The sequence below is a fragment of the Melopsittacus undulatus genome, chromosome 6 (genome assembly GCF_012275295.1).
Source record: "Melopsittacus undulatus isolate bMelUnd1 chromosome 6, bMelUnd1.mat.Z, whole genome shotgun sequence".
In the NCBI taxonomy this organism is placed as follows: domain Eukaryota; kingdom Metazoa; phylum Chordata; class Aves; order Psittaciformes; family Psittaculidae; genus Melopsittacus; species Melopsittacus undulatus.
The window spans coordinates 37,932,087-37,950,041 of NC_047532.1; the positions used below are offsets into that span (position 1 = coordinate 37,932,087).

The window sequence follows — 17,955 nt, forward strand, 5'->3', positions numbered from 1 at the left end:
TTAAAACCACAGCCCACAGCCAAATGACTAGTGTAGAAGTGGAAAACACACAGCGAAATTGGAAAATTATGCAGTGCTGGTATTCTAGCAGTCACTTTCTAGACACACCACAACCTTCTTATGGGAAAAAAAATATGTTAACGAAAAGAATCTGAAAATGCAATATAAAACTCTTGATTCATCCTGTTCCTTTCCAAGTCGATAGCAAAACTCCCGTCTACTTCGCAGCGGACTCAACAGTAAAGTCTTCTACTGCCTTTCACGCAGGCTAAGAATGGCCACATGCAAGTGAAGTAATACTGACATAGTTGGTGATTATACCAAGTATATAATCAAAAAGCAAGTTTCCGTGCATGTTTTCACGAATATTCATTACTGACATCTCATTGTTATAGCTTTTAACAGTAAAGAATGCAAATTAAAAAGCTTCTGTGTGCGTCATACACATGGTATAAGTCAATTCTTATTTGCAAGGCTCGCTGCGGGCTGCGTGCAAAGGGACTAGTCCTGAAGAAAGTGCTTCCAGCCTCTACCAGTGCCACCCTCGCGGCCAGGCTGAGCGGCTGCCAGCCACCCTGGGACCACGCACCCTGGTCCCACCCCAAAGGACGCTGTGCACATCCCCCCGCCCCGCGGTGCCGGGATTCCCGGCGGACGGCTGCCCCGCCGCTCTCGGGATGAGTGCTGGCTGCCCCCAGCCCGCTTACCGACCCGCTGCTGCAAGGGGAAGGGAAGGATGAGACGGGGAACTCCTGCGCTCGCCACCCCTATAAGAACTGGCGCGGTCCCGCTGGCCCCGGCAGCACTCCTTCAGCATCAGTATGGAGCAGCGCGACAGCGCAGGCAGCAGCGGGCAGGCAGCGCCGCGCAGCGCCGCGGCGCGGGGTTGCAGGCAGCGGCCAGGGCCCTTGGCGCTGGTGCCCGGGCTCTGCCTGGCGCTGGCCCTGTCAGACCCCGCTTGGGCGCTGCCGACGCCGCCGGCCCCCCGGCACCGCCTCGTCCATGAGCTGATCCGCTCCCGGGAGCTGCTGGCAGCAGCCAACGCGTCTCTCCACCGGGTGAAGGTCTGCGGGAGGGCGGACGAGAGGACGGGAAGGCGGTGATGGGGCGGTGGTGGTGTTGAGGCAGGTGGTGATGGGGTGGTGGTGGTACCCAAGTGGCCAGTGATGGGGCAGTGATGGTACCCAGGCAGGGGATGATGGGTTGGCGAGGGTACCAAGCCAGGGTGTGATGGAGCAGTGCAGTGATGGGGCAGTGAGGGGAAGTGGTGATGAGTTATTGAAAGTACTCTCACATGCATTTCAGCCTCTTAGTCTCGCTGTCTTGTATTTAACCACAGTCCTCACACAGTCTCATTCCTAGGATTCAGCAAGACAGCTGTGATGCACCATGTAAAATTGTGTGTATTTACATATATAGATGTATATACATAGGACAGTGAAGCTGAATCAATGATCCTTTTTTATTCTCTTTTTAACACAGGAGCTTGGCACCCTGGGATTTGAATGTACCCTTGAAGAGGTTGATCTTGAGGATATCACTAAGAATCAAATGAACACAATAACAGCTTGCACATCTGAGGATCCAGTGGTAAAAAGATATATATCAAGTTCCAGCATCATATTTTCATGGAACAGCTATATAATTCCACAAAACACTTCCACAAAATCACCATGTCTTATTTCTTCAATTTGCAGACTGGAAACTGTCCAGTGCTGGAAAGATCTACTTTTGATATGGTAAGTCACAAGTTTCCCAAAAGAACCCCTTTGTTGACTTTTTGTATGTTTAAAGCATTTAACAATGGATTCACACACTTCCTAATAATTCTGATTATTGCAGAGTAAATGCCTGCAGGGCATCCATAAGGATCTGAATGCCTACAGGGCAGAGCTGAAGAACTTCAACGATCAGGAGGTGCTGGCAACTATTGATGAAATGATGAAAGTAAGTCTTTCTGTCTCCTTCCTTTCTATTATTTCTGTCTTAAACCAGGGGTTTTAATCCAGTTTGCTCCATTCTGAAGTCAGTCAAATTAGTGACTTTTATTTAATCTGGTGATTAAACAAAATGTCTGTTGCTGTTTTTCCTAGAAGGGACTTGATTCTTATGAGCTGTGTGTCACAATTAATGTTTTTCCTTTGCTGCTATGGTCCTCTCTATGGCTCCTTTGTTTACACTGCTCTGGTCTCACAATGAGATACAGTACAGGATTTTCGGCCACTTCCACAGAGAACTCAAAAATAGAGTAAAAGGTAGAGTAAAAGGGGCACAGCCCTGTTTCTCTTCCAAACACTGAAATATAATACATCTGGTATACCAAATATGACATTGCATGTACTGAACTTCAATAAATATTATTAGTGCTTAGAGGGAATAAAAGTTAAAAGTTTGTTTGTTTGTTTGTTTCACAAAAGCTAATTAAAACAAAGGTTAACTGTGTTTGTATCAACACAGCATCTCCCAATAGCCTGGAGATTCTGGCCATGGGCAGATTAGCCCAGTCTAAAGGGTCACTAGACAAAGCCAGCCACAGGCATATTATTTAAAAAGCATCTTTATTCCTGGACAGAAAGAGCATTTGTGCATGAATAGACATTTTTGTCTCAAGGAAAGTACAATTGTGCACCCTAAGTCTATTAATTATATCATTAAGTATCTCAAATTTTATCCTAGGTCTATTAGTTATATAATTAAATATTTCAAAACTTATCCAAGGTCTATTAATTACATTAAATATTTCAAATTTTTCATTTAGGAGAATACATTCTTATTTATAGGTCTTGTAATTTATCACTTGGGGTGAAAAAAATAAAGAGGTTTTTGGTTTAGCCCCTTTCTCGCCAAAGCTTGTAACACCCTGACCTCTTTGCAGGCCCTGAAGACCAGTAGTGGGAGTGCACCGCAGCCATCAGCAGGCACAGGGCTCGATTCCTTCAAAGGGAGGATGAGGCTCTGCAGCATCCTTCATGCCTTCCAAATCCGCACAGTCACCATTGACAGGATGATGAACTACCTGACCTCTCTGGAGAGCGCGCTGTAAGTGCCCAGCCCTCCAGCACTCTGGGTAGAATTTTGACCTAAGGATGTTTTGGAGAAGAAATTGTAGGCTCAATACCCTGAGAGGCAGATGGGGACTTTTAAGGAATCTAGCACATAATTTTTCAGTTTCTTATAAATCATGTTTTAATGAGGTGTTTTCAGCGCCTGTTAAGCTATCATATTAGACTTCTAGGTTTCTAGAATGTAAGCTATATTGTAGTACCAAAATGTTCTCAAATCACCAAACACTCAACTAGAATTTCTCTTATTTATTCAGCAGCAATTTTCAGAAATTGGAACATATTTATAATAATCAATTTATTTATGATATTCCTTATTTATTGCCTAATAAAATTAAAGTTTGCATAAAAATTGTAGTGGTGGGGTTTTTTTTTTCCTTGAGATATAATACAAATATTTTTTAAAATACTTTGAATATTGTTGGCATGTAAAGGTACGCCATAGCAACATTCATACCATATTTTATAATCCTGTTTCTATCTTCTTACTTACATCAGACAAGATTTTTGTGGGTTTCCTCTCAGACTGTGCACTCAAAGGAACCCGCTTCATTTTATCCTCATTTACTGTGATTTTCCAGCCAGTTCATAGTTTCTGGGGTGAAATCCTAGCCCTGCTGAAATACGTAGTGAAATTGTTTCAGGGAGCCAAGGATTTATGCATAGCTTTAAAAGCCAGAAGGGATGTTGGGATGATTATTTTCACAATTCTTGCCTGCAGCATGTAAGCTAGCAGGGACAACAGCATCTATCACCTATTTGATGGGTCTGTCCTCACCTTCACGGTGACTGGCTACATCCCAGACCAACTCCCATGTTGCCCTCACTGCCCATTGTCACCAGCACCTTGGTCTCCAGCTCTCTCCCCTTACTTGATTTCTCCAAGCTCTGTTCTCCCATCTCTTTGGGAACCCCTGGGTGGTCCCCTTTGGATGCTGAGGGGCTGGTGGGACCCTCAGATCTTCCAAATGCTGAGGTGACAGTTGCTATTCTCATCCTCTCTCCTCTGCCCCAAGCATTGGTGTTACCTGCACACCACACTAGCCCTTAAAATGTAATCTTATAAACTCCCACTGCTTGAACTAGGGCCATGGTCCCTACTCCCACAGAACACCCACAGTGTAGACCAAGTTGTAAGGTAAGACCAACCTCATGCTTTGTTGCTGTGATGCAACTGTAATATTTCAATTCCTCTGCATGCAAGAAGCATACAAAGCCAAACTGAAGACCACAGAAATGCAATTATTTATTTTATTTTTTTTTTAAAAAGCCTCTTGATTTTGATTTAAAGATGCTGAATGTTGAAGACCTCATCTCTTCTGACCAGCTGCTATGCTAGCCAGTTACGCTCATTACAAATAACCATCTTATTTCCAGCTTAGATTTACTGATTTTTGCTTTTGAACAGAGGGTCCTATTAGAGCTCTGTTTTTTGGCAGATATCTTAAAGGTCCCCAGTGGCAATTTCCACCCATTTGTCCCAGAGAGAAGAGCTAAAGGCAGTTCCACCCAGGGATGGAGAGCCTCACATCAACCTCCCTGCCCCACACAGGGGTTTTTTTACCCCTAAATACTCCACTGGCAGAAGAGCCTGCCAGGTCCTGGGCACCAGCACAGCCCTTTCCTGCAGCCACCCCATTGGATGTATGTACCAGTGGAGCATCAAGGGTTGGAAAGATGGCCCACAACATACAACAGCCTTGCAACATTCCATCCAACAGCTAAATATATATATATATAAACAAAAATCATACATAAATAGTGTAAATGACTCCTTTTTAATCCTTACTTTGTAAAAGTATGTCTTTTCTTTCATGAGCATATGCAGAGGAAGATGATCAAAACAATCCATGTCTTAGAAACAAGACAACGTGCTGCATCAGGTTGCCACTCTCTTCTGCAAATAACATTCATTCCAAACATTTTCCAATTCTGCAGTACGTGCATTGCCAACAGAGTAACAGCCTTCACAGACATTTTAGCTTCTCCTATTTTAGTTTAAGCACCTAATTCTAGTCAAGTTAAAATTAACCAAGTAAAAAAAAGTATAAAAAGTTTATAATACTAAAAAAATTATACAACATAAAAAATTATCTCATAAAAATTGAGACAGACTATACAGAAAAGAATGAAGAGGAAATTCCCAGAGAAAATCCAAAGCTGCCGAGAGTTAATAGTGGTGCTCCCATGAAACCACACTTTGGGTTTTTAGAAAACAGAACCACAGCTTAACAAGGACTGAATGTACACAAGTATATACAGTAATTATGCATATATACAGTGATTATGCATATATACAGTGATTATGCAAAGGAATTTATCTGCAAGTTTAGGATTATTCTTCCCTGATCTTGGGCATTTGTAAGAAATACAATGTACCACATGATTTTGGCAGTTCAATATTTTTTAAGGGGACAAAAGTTTCTGTATAACTTTTCTCCCTGACTTTCCCTGATTTAAATAAAAATGTTTCCAGATAATAACCACATACCTGAACAAGGTAAGCTGATTTCTTCCAGTGTTCATGTCTTTTAGGACAAACTTACATGAGACAAAGCAGGGTGGCAGTGTTGGGTTTCCCTGTATGTGAAGCCCAGCACTGCCAGCGGCAATGCTGAGATCCACCGCATGAGTAATTGCTCCTGAAAGTCTTAAGTGTGCTTACATCTATACAAAAATTCATTCACATTTCTTGCGAATATTCTGCCTAAACGTTCCGCTCAGTAGTGATGCCTCGCATCTTCCTTCCCAAATCCAAGCAAGATGCGGAGAAGTATAATGGTTGGCTGGGGAAGCTCCCATCGTTCTACTGCTAGCTGCAGCTTCACCAGCTCAGCATTGAGCCGAGAAACCTGAAGAAAGGCAATGGACAAACACACATGGATTATCTGATCTCTAGAAGTTCCTGCAATGTTCAGTTGAATAATAAATGCATTAAAACCCTATGAGACAGCACAAGGCTATTGCACAGACAGGTTTGTGAGGGCAAGATGAGTGATGGAGCACAAGCAGCTCTCCACCCTTTACAGCCAGGTTGCTTTTAGGGAGAATTAAGAAGAGAGTTTTGTCTACTCCAGAAAACAAAAATATATTTAGATTTAAAGTGAGGTTCCCCTTTGCTGGCTGAGTTCTCAGCTCAATGAACAACTTTGGTTTGCAGAAGGTGAAGCAAATGTAAGAAGTCTCACAGAAATGAGTGGGAGCACCCATGGACAATGAGGAAATACATACACACAAATCTGCAGGACCAAACCACTAAGTCATCCCTTGGGAGAAAGTGTTAATTTTTGTTCCTAAAATATATACAAATAAAGACCCAAACATCTATTCTTAGGACTTCCAGAGAGGACCAAGAACTGGAGTAGGCATATAACGCTGACCATGATGGCTTGGTCATGCTGAGAGTACTCCCAACTCAGTCAGTGCAAAAATAGTATTCACTTTATACCAGTTTCTGAAGGGAAGCATAAAAATGTCAGACAGAAGAAAGTAATTGTTAATATGAGAAGGGAGGTAATTTTTACCTACATAGTAAAACGTGTACGAGGTATTTGGTAAACTCTATGATGAGAATTCTAAAAATACATCTGAAACAAGCTCATGTAATTAAATAAATGTAATGGGAAGGCAATACCTTCTAGTGCTTGCAGTATCTCATAGGATGCTTTTTCATGGAGACTTTTGTACAAAGCTTCAGCAGTTCCATTGCCTTGTTCTCTGTCTCTCCACTTACTTAACAGCAGAAATTTTTGCATATTCACTTCTTCTTCTGTTGCCTGGATCTGCTCAATATCTTTCATTTCCATCTGAAGACACTCAATGGCAATTTCTCTCCACTGCCTACCAAACAATTTTGCAATCACCATCAGCTGCTGGTCAGTTAAGTTTCTTGTTTCAACTCCACCTAAAAAGACATGGAGCAAAAATCAGATTTAATGTTTAGCTTCTTGTTAAACTTGTGAGAAAATTACACTGTAGTTCTCTGCATGGCCAGAGGACATATAGTGAAGGTAATCTTAATTATTGAGATTAGCTGGCAAGATCAGACCCCAGCGCTGGAGAAAAGAGCCTGAAGGACTAGCTCATGCAGATGACAGCATCTGCTTGCGTGCCAGCTGCTGTAGAGGGTTGGGATTTTTTCCTGTCTATAAGCAGCTATTTATCCAGCATAAGAACTTCCCCTGGTACATTAGGTTACCAAGCACCCAGAGATTTTAAAACACATAACATTAAGGTTATGCTAAGCGCTTGCTGTCTCACAGCGAGTCCAGATGTCTGCTGCTCTTGAACCCTACAGCTGCCCCAGAAAGGTGATGTTTGTTTTTATTTTAATCTCAATGACTCCGAAACCTCAGCCCACACTGTTACACAGACTGAGCCGCCTTCCTTCTCCCTGTCACCACTTACACATAAAACCGAGGGGTTGAGGGATGGAAGCTCTCCCTCTGCTGGCTGCACGCACCCATAAACAAACATGTACACGGCTACTTCTGATCATTTTGTTCATTTACTTGTTGAACTAACATGATTTCTTCTGGGTTTTTTTTTTCCAAGTAACTACTAGTAAATGAGTACCTTCTGCGTGGGAGCTCCCAGACCCCCAGCATTTCTGACCATCAGGACATTACCTATCAACAGTAAATGGGAGATACTCCAAATGCAAAATCTTGAACCATGCAGTGGAAACCCCTTTGAAAAACAGGCATTATTTCCCAGTCTTAGAAGACAACTACATTTTAGCTGACCCTTACAAAGCAAACTTCCTAGCTGTTTCTCCCCACTTACTTCCTGAATGACAGTGCAGCAAAGCACACAAATGTAGGCATGAATTCTGCACCTACAAAAGCAGCACTTTCCTATATTTCATGCTCAGATTTGTGGAAGTCTTCTAAAAAGTGAGCTCAGGTTCAATTCTAGGGATACAAAAAAAAACCCAACCAGCTAACCAACCAAACAAAAACATTATTATAAATTACACAGAAACGCTCTACCTGCTTTATTGCCAGTCCTCTGCTTTTTGCTACTTATCGAATCTTCATCCAAAATGCTGAGGGCTGGTTTCCGTTTTTTGACACCTAAGAAGCAAGCAAGAGGTGATGTAACTTCTTTCACATCATTTGATCAACCAAGGTACACAAACAGTAGGTAACCCCAACTGATCTTGAAATCAACTTACTTACTGCACTTCTTTTCTGCTCATTTTTGTTTTGATCGTAATGTATCCAGTCACCTGGGAAACAGTTTACAGAGGAAACAAAAGGTGAGGCAGGAATTCCCATTGCTATGCTCTACATCAAACAATTCTCAGGCACAAAACCAAGCTATTGGGTGGATTCTGGCTGTTGAGCTAAGATTTTGTATAATGAGGTGATTTTTTCCCTCTTATCCAACATGCTGCAGGACGCCATCCATAATATGCAATAGAAACTGCAGTCAAAATTGTACGTTATTCTCCATAAGTAAAACCAAAGCAGAGGAACCTCCTGCAGCCTTCACTTGCCCATGAGGGATTCTGCAGGTTCCTACAACATCACCTACACAACCTCCATAGCACTTCAGTATTTTATTATTTTGAGCTCCAAACCTCATGATTTTTACAGCAGCAATTTAGATGCATATAAAGGCTGAATTATACCCCAACTCCTGCATCTTTTCAGCAGGAACAAACTAATCACAGGAAGATGAAAGACTCACTCTCTCTGAGTTTTGCTTTCCATACGGTCGCATCAGACTCCAGCTCAACCAAAGACAAGGTAAAGTCATCAGGTTTCTCCAAATAGACTTCAATGTAACTTTTTAATTTCAAGAGAGATCCATCAACAAATTCAATTTCCTATATAACGTAAATATGTTAAAAATAAATATTTATCCAAAACACAGAGGAAATATTTGGCTGTTGCCACAGGTCTGAGCCTAACTCCAATATCCCAGATTTTTGCTGTTGAACTTAGCATCAGGATTTCTTCCCAAAATTCTACAGCTCTAAGGAGCAAATGCTTTTGTACAGTGACAGCAAATGGATGTGAAATATGCCCTTAACGTCAGTGCAGGAACATACAAGAAAAGCGATTTTGTGCCATGTTTCTAATGAAGCTGCAATGCAAGAAATGAGGGCTGTGTAAAGAACTTACCTCTGGAGTTACTTCAGCTTCTGGCTCACAAACTAATCTATACCTCTTTCCCTTCTGTAGTAATTTTTGGCATACAGGTGGCTTGTCAATTTTAATGAATTTCTTATTTGAATGTTTTACAGCTCTTGAGATATCCTAAAATTTAAAAAGATTATTTAAAGGTTACTTTAGTAAAGGAATTAACATTTAAGGCCTGTGTTAATGTGGTTCCTTGGGCTTTCCTGTGGCCCCAGCTCTATAGAACAGCTGTGACCTGTTCCACAGGGCAAACTTTACAGTTTGCCCTAAATGCCATGCTTACAAAGCATCACATAAACCTCTTCAGCTATTGTGTTCTATAGGTGAAATTAAACAAGAGAAATCACAATCCAAATAAAACGAAGGTTGTTTGTTGCTGTCCTCTTCTAGTGGTTGACTATGTATTGTAAGGGGGAAAGGGTGGGAGGACAAGAAGCTCTTTCAGATATAAATCCTGAGTTCTGTGGATTCTGGTGGCAAACAGGTTTCTTTTTATAGCAGCTCATGAATGCACATGTTGGCCAGTATAATTACTCAAACATCATTTCCTAACTTGGCAGAACTTTTTGGTATGGAAATCTCATTATAGAGATAGATATAGCTTTGCATGCAAACACTGGGGAAAGAGAAGAACATCTTTTCACCATACCCCATCCTCCATGTAGCACCCCTATAACCAGCCTGGACAGTATTTCTGTTTCACACCACGCTACACAAGCCATACCTTTATGAAGGAGTCATTGTTTGTAGCCACGTAGACACGAAAGGATAAGGAGGGATGCTCGTCAACAACTTTGTAGAGGATGACAGCGCCATGGTACTGCACCGGCTCCTGGCTCTGAATGAGAGGTCCCACCGGTGAGAGGGAGCTCACCAGCCACTTCACATGCGAGGCTGAGTAGTCAGCTGAGGGCTCGATAGCTGCACCCTCGCCTTTGATGTGCAAAACCTTGAAGGCCATACCAGTGCCATGATCTGCAGGGACACATGGATTCCTAAGCACCTCCTGCACCGGAGGGCTGGCAGCCTTCCGCACCCACTGGGCCAGTGGCCAGCACTCACCACCAAGGCAGAGAGAATGGGGAAACTGGATGGAAGTAAGAGCAGTGGCCGAGTCACAGCGAACGTCGAAGAGGGGGCCGCCCACAATCCATGGCTTTTCCACAAGGTTGGCATATTTGCTCCAGGATAAGAGGGAGTATGTGATTTTGGCGGCCTTCATTACCTCAAAAATCAAGCCTGTGAGGCTGCACTGGTAAGTCCCCTCTGTGTCCAGATGCATTCTGCCATGGGGAAGAGTGACCCAGTTAGTTTAGTTTCCACTGCCTAGTAAATACCACAGAAATATGGTTTGTAAGGGATAACCGAGAAACTCCCTTCCCAACAAACACAGAGCACTTTATCTGAATAGCACAGAGGCCACTATTTTTTTCCTCTTGTCTCTACATTTAAACTGTCACTGAACTGTTAAAAACTAGCCAGGAGCACCCAGTGCATGCAAAATAGCTGTAATGAACATTCTGTATAACATTTCCTGCAAATGAGGCAGCTGCTTCTACACAAACGCTCAGCCCAGTTCCCACCGATGTCAGAGCCAACATCATACACTGACAACATCAACATCATACATGAACAACACCAGCCACACACAGTGTCAACATCCAGGTCACACACTGATAACGACTTCCAAGCCAGAGAGGAGAACAAGGCTGGGATTGAAAACAAAATGCAGGGTCAGTGCAAAGGGAGAAAACAACTATTCCGGTGAAGCAGGGCAAGACCCCTCATGCAATCCAGACTAAAATAAGCACATAAAAATGTGCCTGATTTTAATTACTACCGCAAGACAAGGCAGACAGGAAACCGTCCTAAGAGCATTCTTGGAGCAGGATTTGGAGGCAGCACAGGCAGCTGCTCTATATTGGATTTTTTTAAGAATTTGAGGGCATCTTCCAGCATATCTCCAATTGCATTTGTGCAGCAAATAAACTGTTTTCCCACTTAGAGTGAAGACAGAAGTATCTTGATGAGATATGTACATGTATACCCATTATATTAAAGAAATCCATACATATATTGCCCTCCAGCAAGTCTCCTAGGGGTCACTTGCTCCTTCTGTCCCTATAAATAGATTAAAAAGAAAAAAATATAACTAAAAAGGTGATGGGAGAGCAGAGTTACAATTTGCAAATTATCCCATGCAAAGTGTGTGCACTGGGGGTTTTTATAAACGTACATTTTCATTTCTGCAGTGCTCACAGGGTGGCAGGCAGTTCACTTCTAGTGAGAAAAGAGGAAGATCATTAAAAGCAAAGTAATTAAACACGGGGGGAGGGGGTGGAACAAAAAACCACGAACAAACAAAAGCCAGCCCTCAAGAGATCAGTTACTACCTGAGTCATTGCAGCAAGGTAGTGATTCCTTCTCCTGTTCTTCATCTACAAAAAAAGAAGTTTGCAGCAATTACCTCAGCTTCCAGCAGGTTTTGCTCCCATGTTAAGCAAGGACAACCCACCAATTTAATTAGCTCACATTCATAAAAACCTAAGGAGAATATTCCTAGGACTATGTTCTTGAACGCACACTTGCACACCTGCATGTGCAGGCTTGGCACAGGGATGCATATGAACGCCAGGATATAATTTCTGTCAAAAGGTTATCACTTGCCCAAATTACTGAGAATTTTCACAAGGGTTAAAAAAGATTCACCCCCAGGATAGGTCTCATTGTGCCAAGTGCAAAGTTCAACCACCACGGCAATAGCACTCCTAGTGAGCAGGTAACCACACTATTTGAAGTGTATTTGTCTCCAAAGTGCTTGAATTCTCCTTACTAACCCCCAACAAAATCGAAAGCAAGCACAGACACATCGAGAGGAAGCTTTTAGCCCAAAGGGTGGATTTTGCAGGAGCCAACTGGCAGAGCTGTCGTGACAAGGTGTGAGGCAAGGCTGGCTGCTGGCATGCTGTTTGATCTGCTCCCTGTCCCACCAACACTCCTCTGCAAAGCCAGGACTCCAGGCAGGCTGTCACAAAGTCATCCTGGGACATCAACACCCTCTGGAGCAGGCAGATGTGGGAGAGGCAGAAAATGTATTGCTACAGTGAACAGCCTGGAAAACATCAGGCCAACACCACCCAGTGTTTTGGCTTCCTTCCTGCAGCCATGCTATTTCAGGCCCTGAGCTGCAGAGGGGTTGCAGTGACACGGGGCCACTTGGGACGAGTGGAAGCTCAGCTGAGCTCCTTCCAGCATTGCCCTGCACCCACAACCCTCCATTTTGCAGAGGCAGCAAGCGTGCAGCACGCATGCACGCTGTGCCCCTCCTTCCTGGCTATGCTCTCTAGCAAGTTGTTGTAACAAAAGGCCAGCTCTAAGTCATTTTCCTGCCATCCCGTACCATTACCCTCATGCATCACTTATCTGTGCTGGCCTTGTAACACAGATAAAAGGAACAGAATAAAAGCACACTCACCCGACTTTCTTCCATCCGACTCCTCTGCATCTGATGAGATAAAGCTTTGTAATTATTTCACTAAAGACTACCAAGCTTGTATGAAACCAGAATAAACTGACAGTGGTGTAACCCATATAAGCAAAAAACCCACAGGCTTTTCATCAATAGCAAACACTTCCTTTAATTGTTTTCCTGTCCATCCTGTTTTGCCACTTTTACTGTCAAATTTTAAGCAGATTTATAGCCTCTTGGTGTTTGGACAACTACTGTGTTGTAAAAACATCTGCGTGTATTGTGTCTCTGAGGCTAAAGCAACATTAGCTGCTGCTCTTCTATTATTGCTTTGCTCAAAACTGAATGGTTAGAAAATCATTTCCTCACAAAAATATCATTCTGCTTTTCAGCATGCAATCACTGAATTAAGTGTTACACAGTAAACTTGAGGCTATTCCCATAAAAAACACATGGTTTAAACCAAGCATACATCTTCAAAAGAGAGATAACACATGAATCACAATGCAATGCTCACCTGATTCCTCTTCCGAGGTACTGCTAGAGTTGTGTTCTGAACTGTCCTCTCCTTAACAAAATTACATCCCATTAGTCACAGGCAGAATGAAATAAAGCAATGCCATAGGTAACTAAAAGGATACATCTAAAAGTTTAAATACAACAGGCTGGTCAGCAAGTTAGATAATGCAACAGAATAGAAAAAATACTGAGGAGGAGGAGCGTCAGAGCATCAAATTCCAGCATGACAGGGGACCTAGGGGTCACCCACTCCCTTCTAAGGGCTACATGTGGCATTCAAGATGCTTAATGTTAATGTTTTATACAACATGGGACTATTTTGGACCTCCACTTGTGGCATGTCCCTGTTCACCCAGTTAAATTATGGTTTTCTGTGGCACGCACGTGAGGAAGGAGAAGCACTGCTGGGAGCTGGTGTGTCCCATCAGTGACATGACTCATGTGGATGCACCACAGGTGGCTTAACAAATTATTCTTACAAAGCTGAAGAGAAACCAGTATTGCAAAGGATTGCAGCTTGAGGAGCTGCAGCAGTGTATACGCTGTGTTTTTAACATGTTGTAGGGAAATGGTGGAGCAAGGACAGTCATGCCACCCCACACACAGGGAAAGCCCTCAGACACATGTGTGCTCACCTTCTGAGTGCTCCTCGGTGGAGCTCTCTCCCTCTGCACCACCAGGCACCATGTCTGCAAAAGAAAAGTCACTGGGAGCCATAGGCTTGAAAAAGATTTAACTCCTCTTGGCATTTTTGCATTATGCAGATCAGAGGAAGGGAATATATAGCAGGAATGTGAATTTTAAAAATTAGTATAAAAAAATCAGAGCTCTTACCCATTAACCTAAGGCATTACACTGTGGTTTTTAAAGTGTTTTAGAGCAATTTTTAAAGCCAGCAGTTACTGTCATTTCCATTCTGAAGGACAGGCATTTCTCATAACAATCCCTATTTGAAGGGCTGTATTTCACAAAGTTACTGTACCTTTTTCATCTGAAGAGACGGACTCGGCTCCGCTGGAAGACAAAATAGGAAATACATGAGCAGATCTGTCAGATCTGTCCTGCACTTCCACACAAGTGGGCATTTACCTGCCGGCATTGCTCCTTGGCTTTGACCTGGGAGGTTGTAAGGTAACTTAAGGTGAGGGGTTGGTGATTAAAAATTCCTTATCATCATGCTCTTTACCCATGGCCCTGGCTCTTGCCCTGACCCTACCAGGGGAAAGTGACTCTGCTGCACAGGTTTCCCACTGGCACAAGCCCTTGGCCCTGGCCCTCTCTGCAAAGTGCCTGGACTTTGGTCAGTTTTGGTAGCAATCCAAGCAATCTTCTTCAGCAAGGCACAAAGCTCTGCTAAACATTGTGGCCCAGATGTGACAGATGACTGCAACAGACCCCATCAAACATTTGTGGCCCATGGCAATTCAGGCTGACCTTCAGTCTCCATTTGCCCCTGAAAAGGAGAAGTGTGCTGGTTTTATCATTTGTGGTCAAAGATCAGGTCTGGAAACCTTTCCATGGAGCTTCACAAAAGTCCACAATGTCCTTCTTGCAGCCCCACTGAATAACCACCATAAAAGCTGCTGCTGAGGAAGGCACAGTTACCATAAACTAGCAGGTGACATCCAGCTCTCCTTCACTTCAGTGGCACAAGCAAACATCTCAGCCCCTCTGCCCTGCCAGTGGGCAGCTGGGGCAGCAGATGTACACCAGAGCATCTGTCCATCATCTGGCAGGAGAGGGATTTCCCTGCTGCGCTGGCAATGCTGACGGATGCTGATGATGTCAAAGCAGCAGTCGGGTGCCACAGGGGTTAGGGGGCATCACTGCAGGGGTCAGAGGCTTGTCCACTGCACTGGATTGAAACATACGGACTGGGACAGCTCAACCACAAAATTAAAACATAAAAAATTAATAGTGGTAAATGGAAGAGGCAGGACAACAAATCCCACAACGTATGGTCGAGGCATCAGGCAAAGTGATGCAAGCAACGGGAGTCCTTGGACAAAGCGCAGCAAAAGAGGTGGGTGCATGGGAATGCTCCCACACAGCTCAGAGCTGTAGGAGTTTGTAGGTCAAGGGCAAGGAAAGCGGTGCTGTGGCCAGTTAGATATGCAACAGAAGCTGGGTACGGGTTTCATCGCTGGCATAAATGGGAAATTACACAACAGGGGTTATGCTTCCAAACTGTATCTTAAAAATAAATAAATAAATAAATACATAGTATCTACAAGATTTGTTAAAATCCTGCAAATACCCAAGAACTGTGCCTGAGCAGTTGCTGTTAGCATAACCCTTCTACCAGGTGCTGCCTTGCTAAATAATGTTTGCCTGCAGCAGGCTTCACACCCCCCTCACAGCTGCATTTCCCTCCTCCAGAGGAGAAAAGCATTAAGAAAAAAAATCAAACAGCCCTATTCAGTGTAAGAAATTATTGCCCGCAATTAGTTATCACAGGGAAGAAAGGCATTGCCCCTCCAACCCCTGCTCTGCAAGAGCTGTAGGGTCACAATGTTATTTCCCATCCCCACTGAAGCAAAACAGCGGTCACAGCTTTAAGGGGCCAGATAAATAGGTCCGTTTCTACTCGGCCCCAGCTGCCGCCTGTTGCGGCAATAGCCGAGGGCAGCGGAGCCGGGGGAGCGGAGCCCGGGGAGGAGCGGGAGCCAGGGGCGGAGCGCGAACGGCGCTGGCTCGCCTAGCGCTTTTGTCTGCCGGAGGAGAGGATGCGAGCGGGACCGGGACCTGGCCTAGCAGCGGGGGTGCTCGGGGAACCCGCTGCAGGTGCAAGGCTGGGTCCTGTCACCCAAATCCGCTATGGATTTTTTTTGGGGCGGTGGAGTGGGGGAAGGACTCTCTGGCTCTGTGCCAGCGCGGGGCAAGCACCCTTCGCTGGGGTCCGGCAAGGTGGGAGAAATGGGGGGACGGGTAGCAATGGGGAGGGGGGTGATGCTGGGGGGAAGAAGGGAAGGTGTGGAAGGGAAGGGTGGGGACTGAAGGAAACAAGAGGATGCTGGGGGAGGTGAAAGGGGGGCCTTGGGGCTGGAGGAAACAGGAGGATGCTGGGGGAGGTGAAAGGGGGGCCTTGAGGCTGGAGGAAACAGGAGGATGCTGGGGGAGGTGAAAGGGGGGCTGGGGGCTGGAGAGCACAGGAGGATGCTGGGGGATGAAGATGGTGCGGGGGGATGGGGACGGTGCCAGAGGGATGCTGAGGGGATACAGGAAGGATGCTGGGGGGCTTCGGGAGAGGCTGGGGGGTGCAGGTGGAGCTTCGCGAAGGGCTGTGGGTAAGGGGGGCATCAGGAGGATGGTGGGGGAGGATGCAGGTAGGAGGATAATAGGGGCAGGGGTGGCCCGGGGATGCCGCGCGGTCCCGGGGGATGGTGGGGAGAGCCGTGAGGGGAGGCAGCCAGGACCCCGCTCCCCCCGTCCCCGCTCACCTGCCGGGCTCCTGCCCGCGGCGGGACATTGCGGCGGGAGGCGGGAGGCGGGAGCCGCGAGCCGCGCGGTGGGGCCCGGCAGGGAAGCACCGCCCCTGGACGGGGGCGGGCCCGGCCGCCGACACCGCCCCCCCCCGCGCCGAGGTCTTCCCTTCCCCCCGCCCGGGCGCGGAGAGCGGGTGCTGCCGGGCTCGTCTGTGTGGTGCCGCAAGCACGGGTGCGCTGCTTCTGTATGTGTGCCATACCCATGGCTGTATACATCTGGCACGTACACACACGTGTGCAGCATAGGCACTCTGGGTATGCATGTGCTGTATAGGTGTGTCTGTAAACACACTATGTATGTGTACTAGGTACATTACTAATGTACTAGACATATGCTATATAGATACGTAGCTGTGTATGCACATACACGTATTGTGTGTCAATACGCACACCTGTCAATATAGACACAGATATATATTGTATACCTATACCTTCATAAATATATATACAGAACATATTATATAGAGAATAAAATAGAAGTTATTGTGAACATGTGCTGCGTATTTAGTGGCCATGTGTATATGACATCACATACAGTAAAATACCCCACCTCAGCACACACAGTGTGTTTGGCCCCGCCCTCACACCGAGCTGCTGGCCCAGGCGCCAGAGGTGGTCCATGCCGCCGGGAGATGGCAGGTCGTGCCCCAGCTTGGGCACACAGGCTGGCACAGCCACCAGGTCCCTGGCTGGTGCTGTCGGGGAACCCAGGCAACAAACACAGGGCAGGAAGGCGCTGCCTTTGACGGCAGCTGTGCCGCTCCCATTTCCCATGTTAACCCTGCCAGCAGGCCGGGCATGAGGAGTGCCAGTGCCCAGGGCAGCCTTGGCAGCACCTGCCGTCCTCTGCTGGCGGAAAACACCGTCGGCAGCTCCACACGCTGCTGGGAAGTTCAGGGAGAGAAAATGCCAGTTGGTGTATCAGGATCTGCCTCTGAGATGCAGAGTTTCATGTAAAAACCAAAAACAAAAGAGAGACAAAACCCAACCCAAACTGCAGCAGCACGTAAGTAATTTTTTATTTCTTTTAAGAAAGGGAATATAAGCTTCTCCACCAGAAGCATTTTGATAGTGGAATGCTCCTGGAGCATCACAGGTGCTGCATTGTTTTAAAGCTATTTCTCTTATGCCACAAGCTCATCCAGTCCCAGCTGTATCTCAGCACCATCCTTGTGCAAAACCCAAAGCAGGTCCTGGGCACAGGTGGGGTACTGGTGCACCCCTTTTGTGTCTGCCCAGGGCACGCACCAGAAAAAAAGATAAGCTCTATA

General features: G+C 45.3%; 2 protein-coding genes across 4 annotated transcripts; one reads left to right on the plus strand and one right to left on the minus strand.

The window, feature by feature from the left end:
- The first annotated feature begins 821 nt into the window (after positions 1-821).
- On the plus strand, positions 822-3,072 carry IL12A (interleukin 12A). The gene is made up of 5 exons (XM_005141988.3): positions 822-1,064; positions 1,483-1,590; positions 1,698-1,739; positions 1,843-1,947; positions 2,876-3,072. The coding sequence occupies exons 1-5, from the start codon at positions 822-824 to the stop codon at positions 3,041-3,043; spliced, it is 666 nt and encodes a 221-aa protein (XP_005142045.2). The 3' UTR covers positions 3,044-3,072.
- A 1,749-nt stretch (positions 3,073-4,821) lies between these two features.
- On the minus strand, positions 4,822-16,722 carry LOC101873939 (caspase recruitment domain-containing protein 8-like). Of its 3 annotated transcripts, none has more exons than XM_034064286.1 (16): positions 16,640-16,722; positions 14,182-14,213; positions 13,835-13,888; positions 13,198-13,248; positions 12,687-12,716; positions 11,605-11,649; positions 11,448-11,491; positions 11,283-11,332; positions 10,274-10,494; positions 9,936-10,186; positions 9,194-9,328; positions 8,757-8,895; positions 8,239-8,292; positions 8,054-8,137; positions 6,697-6,966; positions 4,822-5,914 (listed from the first exon to the last, which is right to left on the minus strand). In XM_034064286.1, the coding sequence occupies exons 1-16, from the start codon at positions 16,666-16,668 to the stop codon at positions 5,895-5,897; spliced, it is 1,509 nt and encodes a 502-aa protein (XP_033920177.1). In that variant the 5' UTR covers positions 16,669-16,722; the 3' UTR covers positions 4,822-5,894. The 3 variants fall into 3 exon arrangements, with proteins under 3 accessions (XP_033920177.1, XP_030898574.1, XP_033920176.1); XM_031042714.2 differs by lacking the exon at positions 16,640-16,722 and adding an exon at positions 14,805-16,045; XM_034064285.1 differs by lacking the exon at positions 16,640-16,722 and having other exon boundaries at positions 14,182-16,045.
- Positions 16,723-17,955: the final 1,233 nt, after the last annotated feature.

Excerpts from the sequence above, each read along its gene's own strand:
- IL12A (XM_005141988.3), top strand. The coding sequence starts at position 822 with ATGGAGCAGCGCGACAGCGCAGGCAGCAGCGGGCAGGCAGCGCCGCGC. Across the intron at positions 1,065-1,482 it reads CGTCTCTCCACCGGGTGAAG|GAGCTTGGCACCCTGGGATT; the intron begins GTCTGCGGGAGG and ends TTTTTAACACAG. Across the intron at positions 1,948-2,875 it reads CTATTGATGAAATGATGAAA|GCCCTGAAGACCAGTAGTGG; the intron begins GTAAGTCTTTCT and ends ACCTCTTTGCAG.
- LOC101873939 (XM_031042714.2), bottom strand. The coding sequence starts at position 14,917 with ATGCTCTGGTGTACATCTGCTGCCCCAGCTGCCCACTGGCAGGGCAGA. Across the intron at positions 13,889-14,181 it reads CGTCTCTTCAGATGAAAAAG|ACATGGTGCCTGGTGGTGCA; the intron begins GTACAGTAACTT and ends TTTCTTTTGCAG. Across the intron at positions 6,967-8,053 it reads GAGGACTGGCAATAAAGCAG|GTGGAGTTGAAACAAGAAAC; the intron begins GTAGAGCGTTTC and ends ATGTCTTTTTAG.